At 53.9% G+C, this 15,899-nt stretch overlaps 1 protein-coding gene across 1 annotated transcript; it reads left to right on the top strand.

Moving 5' to 3' along the window:
* Positions 1-1,917: 1,917 nt before the first annotated feature.
* S1PR5 (sphingosine-1-phosphate receptor 5) lies at positions 1,918-6,916 on the top strand. Its single transcript, XM_024236805.3, has 2 exons — positions 1,918-2,465; positions 4,834-6,916. Exons 1-2 carry the CDS (start codon positions 2,178-2,180, stop codon positions 6,046-6,048), a joined length of 1,503 nt encoding a protein of 500 aa, XP_024092573.2. The 5' UTR covers positions 1,918-2,177; the 3' UTR covers positions 6,049-6,916.
* Positions 6,917-15,899: the final 8,983 nt, after the last annotated feature.

Here is a 15,899-nt window from a genome sequence, read left to right as displayed (position 1 = left end):
AATCCCAGCTACTCTGGAGGCTGAGGCAGGAGAATTGCTTGAAGCCAGGAGGTGAAGGTTGCAGAGGCAAAGTTTGCAGTGAGCCCAAATCGCACCACTGCACTCCAGCCTGGGCAATAAAGGGAGATTACAAAAAAAAAAAAAAAAATGCAAAAGCAAGGTGATGTCAGATAATGCCAACTGCCATTTGAGATGAGGGACAGATCAGGGAAGGTCTCTCTGAGGAGGTGACCAGCTGACCAGCTGGGAAGGGGTGGGGAGAAGGGTGCTCCAGGCCACCTGGCCCCCAAGTTCAAAAGTCTTGAAGTGTGTGTGGAACTCCTCGGAGGAGCCCGGGAGGCAGAAGCAGAGTGGAGCAGAGAGAGGCACAGAAGTAACCGAAAGAGACAGATCAGGACAGCATATGGCCTTATCCTTGCGGGGTCCTCACTGAGGACTTGACCACTTACTCTGAGAAACACAGGGAGCCACGGGAGGGTTTGGAGCAGAAGAGAAACGTGATCTGAGTTTTAAGAACTGTGGCTAGGAGTGTGGAGTGGCAGTTAGGGATGGGACTCCCAACATCTGTCGAGATCCTGGAGCCTGAGTCCCCAGGGTCCCAATTCGTGGGAAAGAAGTGCAGGGAGGCAGCAGGAGAGGCAGGTTGCTGAGCCCGGGACCCGCAGCCGGAAGAGCCCCATTTTCGAGAGAGGTGAGATTGGCGCCTGGGAGGTGTGAAGCAGCCACCTCCCCACCCTGGGGCGCGGCTTCCCCTTTACAGAAGGAGGTCATTTATTGAGCACCTACTGGGTGCCAGCCACAGCCATGTTGGGAGATCTTCAGGGGTCATCCCAGTGGGCACCATTGGAGTTGACTTGGTCCACAGGACTGTGGCGAACCTGGTACTGAAGGGTTAACACCATCCCACCCTGCGGGTCCCATTGGCTGTGTCTTTGAGCAGAGCAGGCAGGAAAGGTTCTGTCCATCGAGGGAACAGCGGGGGCAGGAGGGCTGGGACCCCCAAGGGGCCACATGGGGGCCTGACCCAGCCTGAGTGCCCCCTGAGTTTCCTCCCACGAGGGTATCCCGGATCCACGCTTATTCTCAGCCTCTGGCTCATCTCTCCTGGGGCGCCCTCACCCCAGCCGCCGCCAGCAGGGCCTGAAGCATCAGGGGCAAAGGGCACGGTCCTGGAGAAGGTCGCAGCAGCGGGACTCAGCCTCTCTTCCTGAATCTGAGAGTGGAAGAGCTGGGACCGTCTGGAAGCTCCTGGGAAGTGGGGGTGGGGGCGTTTTGGGGCCAGCGGGACTGGTCGTTGGAGGAGCAGTGGCCTGGGAGAGGCGTGGGAGAGCATCACAGACAGCAACAAAGAGACACGCAGAGGCAAAGAGACACGCAGAGACAAAGAGACACGCAGGCGAGAGACTCTGAGATCCTCCTGAGAGAGATACAGAGGAAGTGAGGGAGACACTCATTCATTATCTGGGCATGGTGGCAAGCGACTGGAGTCCCAGCAGCTATGTTCAGCCGGCTGAGATGGGAGGATGGCTTGAGCCGCGGAGGTCAAGAATGCAGTGAGTTATGATGGTGCCACTGCACTCCACTCTGGGCAACAGAGCAAGATCTTGTCTCAAAAAAAAAAAAAAAAAAAAAAAAATCTTACATTGCTGGGGTTTACTGTCTGCTAAGGACACAGCCCAGAAACACCATTAATGAGTAAATCACTTTGTCATCAGCGATAAGGGTGGGAGAGAATCGGTCGGGGGGACACGGAATCCAGGGGGTGGGGCGGGCGAGACCCTCCTTATCTGAGGAGCGGCAAGTTCCCATCACAATCCTGCCCGCGACCGCTCCACCCCGACTCGCCCTGAGCCGGGGGCGGGAGCGGGAAATTGGGAGGGGCCTGTGCCCGGGAGCAGCGGGGACCTATCTGCTGGTGGGAGAGGACTCAGGCTAAGGTGGCCCCCACTGAAGACTCCTGCTAAGCAACCCACTGAAGACCCCTCCGAACCATCGACGGGGCGTCCTTGGGGTGCAGCCCAGGAAGCTCGGTTCACAGGTGGGTGGGCAATGGGGAGGGCGCAGTGCCCGGACACCCAGGACAGAGGAGACCCCTCCGCTGGGGAGAAGAGGCTCAGGCTGCGACCGCCCTGCTGCAGAACCCTCCCTTTCCCGCCTCTCCGAGTCCTCCCACCGCGATGGAGCGTCCCTGGGAGGACAGCCCAGGCCCGGAGGGGGCAGCTGAGGGCTCGCCTGTGCCAGTCGCCGCCGGGGCGCGCTCCGGTGCCGCGGCGAGTGGCACAGGCTGGCAGCCACGGGCTGAGTGCCCGGGCCCCAAGGGGAGGTGGCCACTGCTGGCGACCGCCGGCCCTTTGCGTCGCTGGCCCGCCCCCTCTCCTGCCAGCTCCAGCCCCGCCCCCGGAGCGGCGTCCGCTCACTCGGTTCAAGGCAGCGCGACTGCGGGTGGCGCACGACCAGGGCGCAGAGTGAGTGGACTGCACTGGACCCTTGGGGGCGCGGGGCTGGGCCTGACCCGGAGGAGGTCGCCCTGGCGGCCACTTTCCCGGTCTAAAAAGGCGCACCACTCCTTGCAGGGAGTCCCCCGAACTTTTCCTGGAGGCCTCTGGGGAGGGGGAAACTGGGGGCTCCCCAGCTGGGTGCAGGACCTGGGATACAGGGTGAAGGTGGCTGGAATCCCCTGGCCACCCCCTCCTGGCCGGGCCACTGCAAGTTTCCATACTTCAGTCCTGCTGCCTGGCAAGCTGGGTGGAGAGGGGTGGCCTCCCCATCAGAGCATGTGTAACCCTGTCTCCCTGTATTTGGGCTCCCCACCTCCAGCATGGGTGAGCCAGCGACTTCCTGTCTATGTTTGCCTGCCTTGATTCTCTGTGTGTGTGACTGAAGCTCTCTGGGATGTCCGTCCCTGCCTTGTGTAAAAGAGATCCATTCCCCTCCCCAGGCCTTGGTTTTCTCATCCGTACTTGCATGGGGACTGTTTGTGCATGGATGTTTGTGTGGGAGCATGGAAACCTTTGCGCCTGCTTTGATACGAAGCATTTCTTTTGAGCCTCAGTTTTCTCATCTGTAAATTAGGACTAAAGGAAGTGGGGATTAATAAGGGCACAGAGGCAGGTGAGGAGTGTTATTACAGTTTAATGACATGTGTGCCCCTCTGTAAGAGTCTGTCTGCCTCTTGTGGATCCTCTCTCCTGTCCTCAGGCTCTGCCTTAGTAAAATGAGTGAATAGGATCAACTTTTTTTTTTTTTTTTTTTTGAGATGGAGTTTCTCTCTTGTCACCCAGGCTGGAGAGCAGGGGTGCGATCAGGGCTCACTGCAGCCTCGGCCTCTCAGGCTCAAGTGATCCTCCCGCCTCAGTCTCTTGAGTAGCTGGGACTATAGGGGCATAACACCACACCCGGCTAATTTTTAAATTTTTTTGTAGAGATGAAGTCTTACTATGTTGCCCAGGCTGGTGTCGAACTCCTGGGCTCAAGTGATCCTCCCACCTCGGCCTCCCAAAGTGCTGGGATTACAGGCGAAAGCCACTGTGCCTGGCCAAAGAGCAACTTTCTCATGGGGATTTTGGGTGGATGAGGGGGTTTTGGCAGGAAAAAGCTTTGTGTGCAGTGAGACAAGAGTGTGGAGTGTGGTGCACTGGGCCCCAGGCTAGTGTGAGTGGAGGTTGTGAAATTGTGGCCTGTGCCACTGGGTGGGAGACCCTGTATTCGTGTGACTGAATTTTGGTCGCTGTGTTTTTCTGCCTGCGTCACTCTGTTCCTGTATGATGTATTTTTTAGTTTCCCTGATGCTGTGTGACTCTGTGTTTTGCCCTTGTAGTGTGTCGCTGTATTTGTGTGTCTCTTTCTGTGTGTGTTGCTTTTGTGTGCGTTCTGTGTGTTTACTGTTATGTCTCTGGAACTCCCTGCTTGTGTGTTTGTGTGTGTGTTTGAGATAGGGTCTTGCTCTGTTGTCCTGGCTGGAGTACAGTGGCACGATCAACGCTCACTGACTGCAGCCTCGACCTCCCGGGCTCAAGTGATCTCTGACCTCAGCTGGGACTCCACTGAGTAGCTGGGACTATAGGCATACGCCACCATGCCCAGCTAATTTTTGTAGAAACGGGGTCCTCCTATGTTGTCCAGGTTAATCTCGAACTCCTGGGCCTCAAGCAATCCTCCCGCCTCAGCCTCCCAAAGTGCTGGAATTACAGGAGTGAGCCACCACACCCAGCCGTGTGTGTGTGTGTATGGGGCGGGGGGGGTGTGTTTTGAGACAGAGTCTCCCTCTGCCACCCAGGTTGGAGTGCAGTGATGCGATCTTGGCACACTGCAACTTCCGCCTCCTGGGTTCAAATGATTCTCCTGCCTCAGCCTCTGGAGTAGCTGGGACTACAGGCACGTGCCACCATGCCTGGCTAATTTTTTGTGTTTTTAGCAGAGATGGGGGGTTTCACCGTGTTAGCCAGGATGGTCTGGATCTCCTGACCTCGTGATCTGCCCCCCTCAGCCTCCCAGGCCTGAGCCACTGCCTCAGGCCTGAGCCTGGCGGGGATTACAGGCGGGGATTACAGGCCTGAGCCACCGCGCCCAGCCATGTGTGAGCCACCGCGCCCAGACATGCATGTGTTATTAATGTCCCTTTTTTTGAGACTATGTCACCTTGTCCCCTCGTGATATTATTTGTGTGCATGTCTGTCTCCACGGACTCTATTCCTCCATCCTGAACTCCCCCTTGGACCCCATGTATGGGGGGTGATGGTCAGGGGGTAGGGCCCCTTTCCCACGGCTTAGCCGGCTGCTGCGACCGTGCTCATGGGGACCGCGGCCTGACACCGTATCCTGCCTCTCCAACAGCCTTGGGGCGCGCGGCCCATGGAGTCGGGGCTGCTGCGGCCCGCGCCGGTGAGCGAGGTCATCGTTCTGCATTACAACTACACCGGCAAGCTCCGCGGTGCGCGCTACCAGCCGGGTGCCGGCCTGCGCGCCGACGCCGTGGTGTGCCTGGCGGTGTGCGCCTTCATCGTGCTAGAGAATCTGGCCGTGTTGTTGGTACTCGGACGCCACCCGCGCTTCCACGCTCCCATGTTCCTGCTCCTGGGCAGCCTCACGTTGTCGGATCTGCTGGCAGGCGCGGCCTACGCCGCCAACATCCTACTGTCGGGGCCGCTCACGCTGCGACTGTCGCCCGCGCTCTGGTTCGCACGGGAGGGAGGCGTCTTCGTGGCACTCACTGCGTCGGTGCTGAGCCTCCTGGCCATCGCGCTGGAGCGCAGCCTCACCATGGCGCGCAGGGGGCCCGCTCCCGTCTCCAGTCGGGGGCGCACGCTGGCGATGGCAGCCGCGGCCTGGGGCGTGTCGCTGCTCCTCGGGCTCCTGCCAGCCCTGGGCTGGAATTGCCTGGGTCGCCTGGACGCCTGCTCCACTGTCTTGCCGCTCTACGCCAAGGCCTACGTGCTCTTCTGCGTGCTCGCCTTCGTGGGCATCCTGGCCGCGATCTGTGCACTCTACGCGCGCATCTACTGCCAGGTACGCGCCAACGCGCGGCGCCTGCGGGCACGGCCCGGGACTGCGGGGACCATCTCGACCCGGGCGCGTCGCAAGCCGCGCTCGCTGGCCTTGCTGCGCACGCTCAGCGTGGTGCTCCTGGCCTTTGTGGCATGTTGGGGCCCCCTCTTCCTGCTGCTGTTGCTCGACGTGGCGTGCCCAGCGCGCACCTGTCCTGTACTCCTGCAGGCCGATCCCTTCCTGGGACTGGCCATGGCCAACTCACTTCTGAACCCCATCATCTACACGCTCACCAACCGCGACCTGCGCCACGCGCTCCTGCGCCTCGTCTGCTGCGGCCGCCACTCCTGCGGCAGAGACCCGGGTGGCTCCCAGCAGTCGGCGAGCGCGGCTGAGGCTTCCGGGGGCCTGCGCCGCTGCCTGCCCCCGGGCCTGGATGGGAGCTTCAGCGGCTCGGAGCGCTCGTCGCCCCAGCGCGACGGGCTGGACACCAGCGGCTCCACAGGCAGCCCCGGTGCACCCACAGCCGCCCGGACTCTGGTACCAGAACCGGCTGCAGACTGACACCCTCGGCCCACGACTGTCCTCCCAAGTTTTACAGACTTGTTCTTTTTGCATAAAGGGATTTGTAGGAAATGCAGCCGAAGGTGCAGTCGGAAAAGAGGCAGGGGAAATGTATTTATGGAGCGACACCCCACAACGTGAACAAACAGACAAAAAATCTGTGCCCTCGTGGAATTGACGTTCTGCTTGGGAACACAGAAAAGAACTCGGTGACGAAATAATGGAGACGATTCCAGTGACACACGACAGAGATGGTGATAGTGGTCAGGGAAGGCCTCTCTGCAGAGGTAGTGACTTGTAATGTGAGCTGAGACCTCTGCCCTGGGAAGACCAAAAGAAAAAGCATTTCAGGATGGGGGAATGGCGTGAGCAAAGGCCCTGAGGCTGAAATGTGCCCATGTGTTCTAAGAAACGCAGGGATGCCGGTGTGCCTGGAGCAGGCATGGAGGGGAGAATGGGAGGAGACAAGGAGCTGAAGGCGTAGTTCCCGAAGGACCTTGTGGGTGGTATAGAGGACTTCGCTTTTGCTCTGAGTGAGGTGGGAGCCATAGAAGGTTCTAAGCAGAGGAGGGACTTGCCCTAATTCAGGTGATCACAGGTGTCTTGTGGCCTCCATGAGAGGTTGAAAGCCAGAGAAGGTGAAGGGGGGCTGCACTGAACCACAGGAACAATGATGGAGATTCCAGCTAAGCCCAGACCCGGTGGATTCTAGATAGATTTTGGAGGCAGCAGACAGAATTACTGAGGAATTGAGTGTAAGAGTGGAATAAAGTTATCAAGGACAATGCCAAGGGTGGGGCACCCCCAAATTTGACTCTGGGAGACTCAGCCAAATCCTATCTGGTAATAAAATTTCTTTTTTATTTTTCTTTTCTTTCTTTCTTTCTTTTTTGAGTTGGGATCTTGTGCTCTGTCACCCAGGCTGGAGTGCAATGGGCACAATTATAGCTCACTGCAGCCTGGAACTCCTAGGATCAAGCCTGGAGTTCCTGCTTCAGCCTCCCTAGTAGCTGGGACTACAGGCATGCACCACCATGCCCAGTTAATAAAATTTCTTCAAATGCAGTTTCAGATCCTTTATTAAAAGAAATAATAATAATAGGCTGGGTGCCGTGACTCACGCCTCTAACCCCACCACTCTGGGAGACAGAGGTGGGCAGATCACCTGACGTCAGGAGTTTGAGACCAGTTTGGCCAACATGGTGAAACCCCATCTCTACTAAAAATACAAAAATTAGCCAAGTATGATGGCTCACGCCTATAGTTCCAGCTACTCGGGAGGCTGAGGCAGGAGAATCCCTTGAAACTGGGAGGCAGAGGTTGCAAAGAGCTGCACTCCAGCCTGGGCAACAAAGTGAGACTTGGTCTAAAAAAAAAAAAGGGTAACAAAATAAGGCCAGACACAGTGGCTCATGCCTGTAATCCCAACATTTTGGGAGCCTGAGGCAGAAGGATCGATTGAGGCTGGGAGTTTGAGACCAGCCTGGGCAACATTGTGAGACCCCATCTCTACAAAAAATTTTAAAAATTAGGCAGTTGTGGTTACGCACGCCTACAGTCATAGCTACTGGGGAGGCTGAAGAAGGAGGATTTCCAGAACCCAGGAGCTCAGGGCTGCAGTGAGCTATTTTTGCATAACTGAACTCCAGCCTGTGTGACAAAATCATGTCTTTTAGGAAAACATAAAAGGTTTTTTGTTTCTCTTTTTTTTTTTTTTTTTCTTTTGAGATGGAGGCTCACTCTGCTGTCACCCAGGCTGGAGTGCAGTGGCTCGATCTCGGCTCACTGTAAGCGCCACCTCCCAGGTTCACACCATTCTCCTGCCTCAGCCTCCCAAGTAGCGGGGACTACAGGTGCCTGCCACCAAGCACGGCTAATTTTTTTGTGTTTTTAGTAGAGATGGGGTTTCACAGTGTTAGCCAGGATGGTCTTGACCTCCTGACCTCGTGATCCGCCCACCTCGGCCTCCCAAAGTGCTGGGATTACAGGCGTGAGCCACTGCGCCCGGCCTTTTTTTTTTTTTTTTGAGTTGAAGTCTCGCTCTGTCACCCAGGCTGGAGTGCAGTGCTGCAATCTTGGCTGACTACAACCTCTGCCTCCTGGGTTCAAGCGATTCTCCTGCCTCAGCCTCCCGAGTAGCTGGGATTACAGGCACTGCCACCACACCTGGCTAATTATTGTATTTTTAGTAGAGATGGGGGTTTCACATATTGATCGGGCTGGTCTTAAACTCCTGACCTCGTGATCTGTCCACCTTGGCCTCCCAAAGTGCTGGGATTACAGGCGGAGCCACTGCGCCCGGCCGTTTTTTGGTTTCTTGTTGAGATAGGATCTTGCTCTGTCGCCCAGCCTGGAGTACACTGGCATAATCACAGCTCACTGCAGCCTCAACCTCCTGAGCTCAAGTGATCCTCTTGCCTCAGCCCCCAACCCGAGTAGCTGGGCCTACTGGAGCACCACACCAAACATGTTTTGAATTTTTTTTTAGAGATGATTTCTCTCACCATGTTGCCCAGGCTGGTCTCAAACTCCTGGGCTCAAGCAACCCACCTTGGCCTCCCAAAGTGCTGGGATACAGGCCAGGCACAGTGACTCACACCTGTAATCCCAGCACTTTGGGAGACGGAGGCAGGCTGATCTCTAGAGGTCAGGAGCTCGAGACCAGCCTGGCCAACATGGTGAAACTCTGCCTCTACTAAAAATACAAAAAACAAAATTAGCCGGGCATGGTGCCGCGTGCCTGTAGTCCCAGCTACTCGGGAGGCTGAGGAGGGAGAATCACTTGAACCCGGGAGGCTGGAGGTTGCAGTAAGTTGAGATCGCGCCACTGCACTCCAGCCTGGGTGACTGAGCAAGACTCCGTCTCAGAAAACAAAATAACAACAACAACAAAAACAAAGTGCTGGGATACAGGTGTGAGCCTCCACACCCGGCCTAAAATAAGAGTTGATTTTGCCTGGCTAGTTCTCTGCACAGTTCTGGGACACACCTATTTTTCAGCCTTATAGCAACTTTGCAAGGTAGGTTTCCTAATCCCCATTAGACAGATGAGGAAATTCCAGACAGTGAGCACCTTGTCTCAGTGTCTGAGCCAGGACATTAGCTTAAGCTTCAGGCCCCAGGAGGCACTGGCTTGGTATCTGACCCCTCCAGATGCGTCTGGCAAGGCTAGGCCAACAGTCCCTCCCACGGGGGTCTGCATTCATGGTTGGAACGATGCCAGGGCGCCGTTTGTGCCCATAAAAGGCTCCAGACGTGCTGGCCCCGGCCCCCGGCATGTCCCCAGGCGCATTCTTGACCCCTGAACGGCTGGATGGGCCCTGGGGCCGGGTTGGGCGGTGTCTGGCTTCGGGTTCAGACTGCAGCGCTCCACCTTCCGGGAAACCTTGGAACTGCAGGCAGCCGCAAAAAAAGCGGTGTTTTGGGGACAGGTGTCCCAGACTGGGGGGACCCCAAGTCCCTGCTGGCCACGCTCAGAGTGCCCCTGGAGGCCACACACACGGGAAACCAACCAGTTGGAACACAGGCACACTCGCTTATGAGTTTTCTAGAAAATTTAAAAAGCATCCAGTTCAGCCAGGCGCAGTGGACTCATACCTGTAATCCCAGCATTTTGGGAGGCCGAGGCGGGCGGATCACCTGAGGTCAGGAGTTTGAGACCAGTCTGGCCATCATGGGGAAACTCTGTCTCTACTTAAAATACAAAATTAGCCGGGCATGGTGGCGTGCACCCGTAATCCCAGCTACTTTGGAGGCTGAGGCAGGAGAATCACGTGAACCCAAGAGGCAGAGGTTGCAGTGAGCCAAGATCGTGCCATTGCTCTTCAGCCTGGGCAAAAAGAGCGAAACTCCATCTCAAGAAAAAAAGAAAAAGCACGCAGTTCCCCTTCCTTGTGGCGATCATAGTGGGACTCCTGGGGACCTTCCAGAGCTAGTCTGTGGATTCACCTTGCCAAAATGAAATGTAAATACACCTCCTGTCTTTTTGTACAAATTTATCAGTGTTCTGCATGTTGCTTTGTTGACTTAATAGTATATCTTGGCAGGGCATGTTGGCTCACGCCTGTAATCCTAGCATTTTGGGAGGCTGAGGCAGAAGGATCATTTGAGCCCAGTAGTTGGAGACAGGCCCACACAACATAGGGAGACCCAGTTTCTAGAAATGATTAAAAAATCACCCAGGTGGGCTGGGCATAGTGGCTCATGCCTGTAATCCCAGCACTTTGGGAGGCTGAGGCGGGAGGATTACTTGAGGCCAGGAGTTAGAGACCAGCCTAGCCAACATGGTGAAACCCCGTCTCTACTAAAAATGCAAAAAATAGCCAGGCGTTGTGGCAGGTTCCTGTAATCCCAGCTACTCAGGAGGCTGAGGCATGAGAATTGCTTGAACCCGGGAGGCAGATGTTGCAGGGAGCCGAGATCATGCCACTGCACTCCAATCTGAGTAACAGAGAGAGACACTATCCAAAAAAAAAAAAAAAAAAAAATCACCCGGGCATAGTGGCACATGCCTATGGTCCCAGACACTGGGGAGGCTGGAGTGGGAGAATCGCCTGAGCCTGGGAGGTCGAGGCTGCAGTGAGCTATGATTGTACAATTGCACTCCAGCCTGGGTGATACAGCAAGACCTGTCTAAAAAAATTTTAAAAAAAAGTATATCTTGCAAAAATATTGCACACCCACACATTTTCTTGTTTGTTTGTTTTTTGAGATAGTGTCTTGCTGTGTTGCCCAGGCTGGAGTGCACTGACACAATATGGCATACTGCAGCCTCCACCTCTTAGGCTCAAGCAATACTCCTCCTGCCTCAGCCTCCCGTGTAGTAGCTGGGACCACATATCCCCACACCACACCTGGCTCACAACCACAGAACTCAAAACCACAACACAGCTCACAACCACACACAGCTAATTTTTTTTTTGAGGCTGGTCTCAAACTCCTGAGCTCAAGTGACCCACCTGCCTCAGCCTCCCAAGTGCTGGGATTATAGACATGAGCCACAATGCCTGGCAACACCCACACATTTTGTAATGTCTTGCTCTTAGTCAGCTTGGACTGCACAACAAATACCATAGATGGGGTGGCTTAAGTCCCTGTAATTACTTTTGCATCGTTCTGGAGGGTAGGAAGTCCAATATCAGGATGGCAGCCTGGGGCCGGACACTGTGGCTCACGCCTGTAATCCCAGCACTTTGGGAGGCCCAGGCAGGCGGATCACCTGAGTTCAGGAGTTCGAGACCAGCCTGGCCAACATGGTGAAACACCTGTCTCTACCAAAAATACAAAAAAAAATTAGCTAGGCGTGGTGGCAGATGCCTGTAATCCCAGCTACTGAGGAGGCTAAGGCAGGAGAACTGCTTGAACTCAGAAGGTGGAGGTTGCAGTGAGCTGAGATCGCGACATTGCACTTCAGCCTGGATGACAGAGCAAGATTCTGTCTCAAAAAAAAAAAAAAGGCCGGGCGCGGTGGCTCATGCCTGTAATCTCAGCACTGAGGCCGAAGCGGGTGGATCACGAGGTCAGGAGTCTGAGACCAGCATGGCCAACATGGTGAAACCCCGTTGCTACTAAAGATACAAAAAATTACCTGGACGTGGCGGCATGCGCATGTAATCCCAGCTACTCGGGAGGCTGGGGCAGAAGAATCGCTTGAGCCCAGAAGGCAGGGGTTGCAGTGAGCGGAGATCGCATCACTGCACTCCAGCCTGGGCGACAGGGTGAGACATGGTCTCAAAAAAAGAGAATGTCAGCATGGTTGTGTTCTAGTGAGGACTCTCTTCTGAGCTTGCAGACAGCCGCTTTCTCACCGTGTTCCCACATGTTGGGGAAAGAAACAGAGAGCAGGTCGGGCGAGGTAGCTCACGACTATAATCCCAACACTTTGGGAGACCGAGGCAGGAGGATCAACTGAGGCCAGGAGTTCAAGACCAGCCTGGCCAACATGGTGAAACCCTGTCTCTACTAAAAATACAAAAATCAGCTGGGTGTGGTGGCACACATCTGTAATTCCAGCTACTCGGGAGGCTGAGGCAGGAGAATTGCTTGAACCCATAAGGCGGAGGTTGTAGTGAGCGGAGATGGCACCACTGCACTCCAGCCTGTCTCAAAAAAAAAAAAAAAAAAAAAAAGAAAAGAAAAAAGAAAGAGAGAACACTTTCTGGTGTGCTCTTCCTATAAAGACACTAATCCTATTATGAGGTTCCCACCTTCCTGACCTCATCTAGACCTAATCGCTTCCCAAAGACCCCATCTCCAAATACCATTCCATTGAGGGTTAGGGCTGCAACACACGAAAAGGGGGTACGGGTGCATAATTCGGTCCATAGCACTTCTTTTTTTTTTTTTTTGGAGATGGAGTTTTGCTCTTGTTGCCCAGGCTGGAGTGCAGTGGTGCAATCTCAGCTCACCACAACCTCCGCCTCCGGGGTTCAAGCGATTCTCCTGCCTCAGCCTCCTGAGTAGCTGGGATTACAGGTATGCGCCACTACACCTAGCTAATTTTGTATTTTTAGTAGAGACGAGGTTTCACTGTGTTGGTCAGGCTGGTCTCAAACTCCTTACCTCAGGTGATCTGCCCGCCTCGCCTCCCAAAGTGCTGGAATGACTGGCGTAAGCCACCGGGCCTGGCTCTTTTTTTATATTAAAAAAATAGAGGCCTGGTCAGGTACAGTGACTTATGCCTGTAATCTCAGCACTTTGCAGGGCTGAAGCAGGAGGATCACTTGAGCCCAGGAGTTTGAGACCAACCTGGGCAACATAGTGAGACACCATCTCTACAAAAAAGAAGTAACTTTGCCAAGTGTGGTGGCATACACCTGTGGTCCCAGCTACTTGGGAGGCTGAGGCAGGAGGACGGCTTGAGCCAGGAGTTCGAGGCTGCAGTGAGCCATGATTGCACTGCTGCACGCCAGCCTGGGTGACAGCAAGACCCTGTTAAAAAAAAAAAAAAAAAAAAAAGAGGTGGGGCGTGATGGCTTACACCTGTAATCCCAGAACTCTGGGAGGCCAAGTAGGGAGGATCCCTTGAGCCCAGGAGTTCGAGATCAGCCTGGGCAACATGGTGAAGCCCCAGCTCTACAAAAGAAAGAAAAAATGGTGGGGGTGGGGAAGTTAGCTGGGTGTGGTAGTGAGTGACTGTAGTCCCAGCTACTTGGGAGGCTGGGGCAGCAGGATCACTTTATCCTAGGAGGTCAAGGCTGAAGTGAGCTATGATTGTGCCACTGCACTCCAGCCTGGGTGACAGAGCAAGACCTTGTCTCAAAAAAAGAAAAATAAATAAATAAAATAAAAAAAGAGTCCAGGTGCGGTGGCTCACGTTGGTAATCCCAGCACTTTGGGAAGCCGAGGCGGGCAGATCATGAGGTCAGGAGTTCAAGACCAGCCTGACCAACATGATGAAACGCTGTCCCTACTAAAAATACAAAAAATTAGCTGGGCGTGGTGGCGGGCGCCTGTAATCCTAGCTACTTGGGAGGCTGAGGTAGAAGAATCGCTTGAACCCGGGATGCGGAGGTTGCAGCAAGCCGAGATCACACCACTGCACACCAGCCCAGGTGACAGTGCGAGACTCCGTCTCAAAAATAAATAAATAAATAAATAAATGAAAATCGAAAAAGAAAAAGAGAAAAGGAAAAATAGAAGATCTAGGTACATATCCATACAGTAAATGTATTGCTCCTTTTAACTGGCTGCATAGTATTTCTTAGCAAGGATGGGCCACCACTGATTAAGCCAGGGCTCTATAGAGGGACATGTGAATGGGATCCAGTCCTTTTGCCATGATATACATTATAATGCAATAAATGTGTGCACATGCTTCCTCCTGTATGTGTGCGAGTGCACCTTGGATAAATCTATACAAGCACCTGGCTCACTGGACCTGTAGGTTTGATTTTGAGAGATATTAGAGAGGTTGTTTTCTGCAACGTACCAGGAGGGCGCTGGTTACAACCTCGGCCACTCAGCGTGTTCCCGGACTATCTAGGGCGCCCCCCCTGAGGAGCTGTCTGGAACTGCATCTACAGGCAACAAGGATTTGGGGTAGGGGGTAACTCCACCGTAGCCCTACACGTGATTCCTTCCAGACCCTGAGCCAGGAGGTTCAGTCTTTCAAATTCACCCTGGAGGCTCCAGGGGCCTAGCGTTTCCATTTATTATTCACTTACATGGCGAAATCCCATCTATCTTTTTTTTTTCTTTTCCTTTCGAGACGTAGTCTTGCTCTGTTGCTCAGGCTGGAGTGCAATGGCAGGATTTCGGCTCACTGCAACCTCCACTTACCCACCATCACACCCGGTTAATTTTTTGTATTTAGTAGAGACGGAGGTCTCACCATATTGGTCAGGCTGGTCTCAAACTCCTAACCTCAGGTGATCCACCCGTCTTGGCCTACCAAAGAGCTGGGATTACAAGCATGAGCCACCGCGCCTGGCCTCTCTATCTTTTAAAAATAATTATAATTTAGATGAAATTTAGATGAATTCTTTTTTTTTCTTTTTTTTTTGAGACAGAGTCTCACTCTGTTGCACAGGCTGGAGTGTGGTGGCGTAATCTCTGCTCACTGCAACCTCTGCCTCCCGAGTTCAAGCAATTCTCTGCCTCAGCCTCCCGAGTAACTGGGATTACAGGCGCTCGCCACCACGCCCGGTTAATTTTTGTATCTTTAGTAGAGATGGGGTTTCACCACGTTGGCCAGGCTGGTCTTGAACTCCTGACCTCGTGATCCACCCGCCTCGGCTCCCAAAGTGCTGGGATTACAGGTGTGAGCCACCGCACCCAGCCTAGATGAATTCTTTAAAATAAACTTACATACATTTATTTAAAAGTTAACGTTACATGATAAACGGTGTACATGACAAATCAGTATCCCCAGTCATGAAAAATAGCAATGGTTTCTGTCTCTTGGGCGCCAGCATTCGCATTTAGTATTTTTATTTTTTATTTACTTATTTTTTTGAGTCAGAGCCTCGCTCTGTGGCCCAGGCTGGAGTGCAGTGGGGTGATCTTGGCTCACTGCATGCTCCGCCTCCCAGGTTCACGCCATTCTCCTGCCTCAGCCTCCTGTGTAGCTGGGACTACAGGCGCCCACCACCACGCCCGGCTAATTTTTTGTATTTTTAGTAGAGATGGGGTTTTATCATGTTAGCCAGGATGGTCTCAATCTCCCGACCTCGTGATCTGCCCGCCTCGTCCTCCCAAAATGCTGTGATTACAGGTGTGAGCCATCGCGCCCGGCCCCGCATTTAGTCTTAATGATAATCTTGTAGGTAGGTGCTATTATATGATTACTTTTTATAGAGAGGAAACTGAACCATAGAGAACTAAGTAAGCGCCCACGGGCACTGAGCTGGTAAGAGACAGATCCAGGGTTTGAACCCCCCAAAGACGGGTGCCACGCGCCTCTTGATAGGAAGTAAATCAAAAATAAAGACAAGGAAGGCCGGGAGCGGTGGCTCATGCCTGTAATCCCAACACTTTGGGAGGCCGAGGTGGGCAGATCATGAGGTCAGGGGTTTGAGACCATCCTGGTCAACATGGTGAAACCCCATCTGTACTAAAAATACAAAAAATTAGCTGGGCATGGTGGCGGGCGCCTGTAATCCCAGCTACTCGGGAGGCTGAGGCAAAATTTTTTGAACCCGGGAGGAGGAGATTGCAGTGAGCCAAGATCGAGCTACTACACTCCAGCCCAGGTGACAGTGAGAGACTCTGTCTCAATTAAAAAAAAAAAAAAAAAAGACAAGGAAAACCTGGGGCCTGGGCACAGCGCCTCACACCTATAATCCCAGAACTTTGGGAGGCCAATGGAGTCAGGATCTCTTAAACCCAGGTGTTCAAGACCAGCCTGGGCA

Source organism: Pongo abelii, chromosome 20 (genome assembly GCF_028885655.2).
Source record: "Pongo abelii isolate AG06213 chromosome 20, NHGRI_mPonAbe1-v2.0_pri, whole genome shotgun sequence".
NCBI classification, from domain to species: Eukaryota; Metazoa; Chordata; class Mammalia; order Primates; family Hominidae; genus Pongo; species Pongo abelii.
Note: the sequence above shows the minus strand (reverse complement) of the source record. Positions and strands in the feature narration are given on the sequence as shown.

Excerpts from the sequence above, each read along its gene's own strand:
- S1PR5 (XM_024236805.3), top strand. The coding sequence starts at position 2,178 with ATGGAGCGTCCCTGGGAGGACAGCCCAGGCCCGGAGGGGGCAGCTGAG. Across the intron at positions 2,466-4,833 it reads GCGCACGACCAGGGCGCAGA|CCTTGGGGCGCGCGGCCCAT; the intron begins GTGAGTGGACTG and ends CCTCTCCAACAG.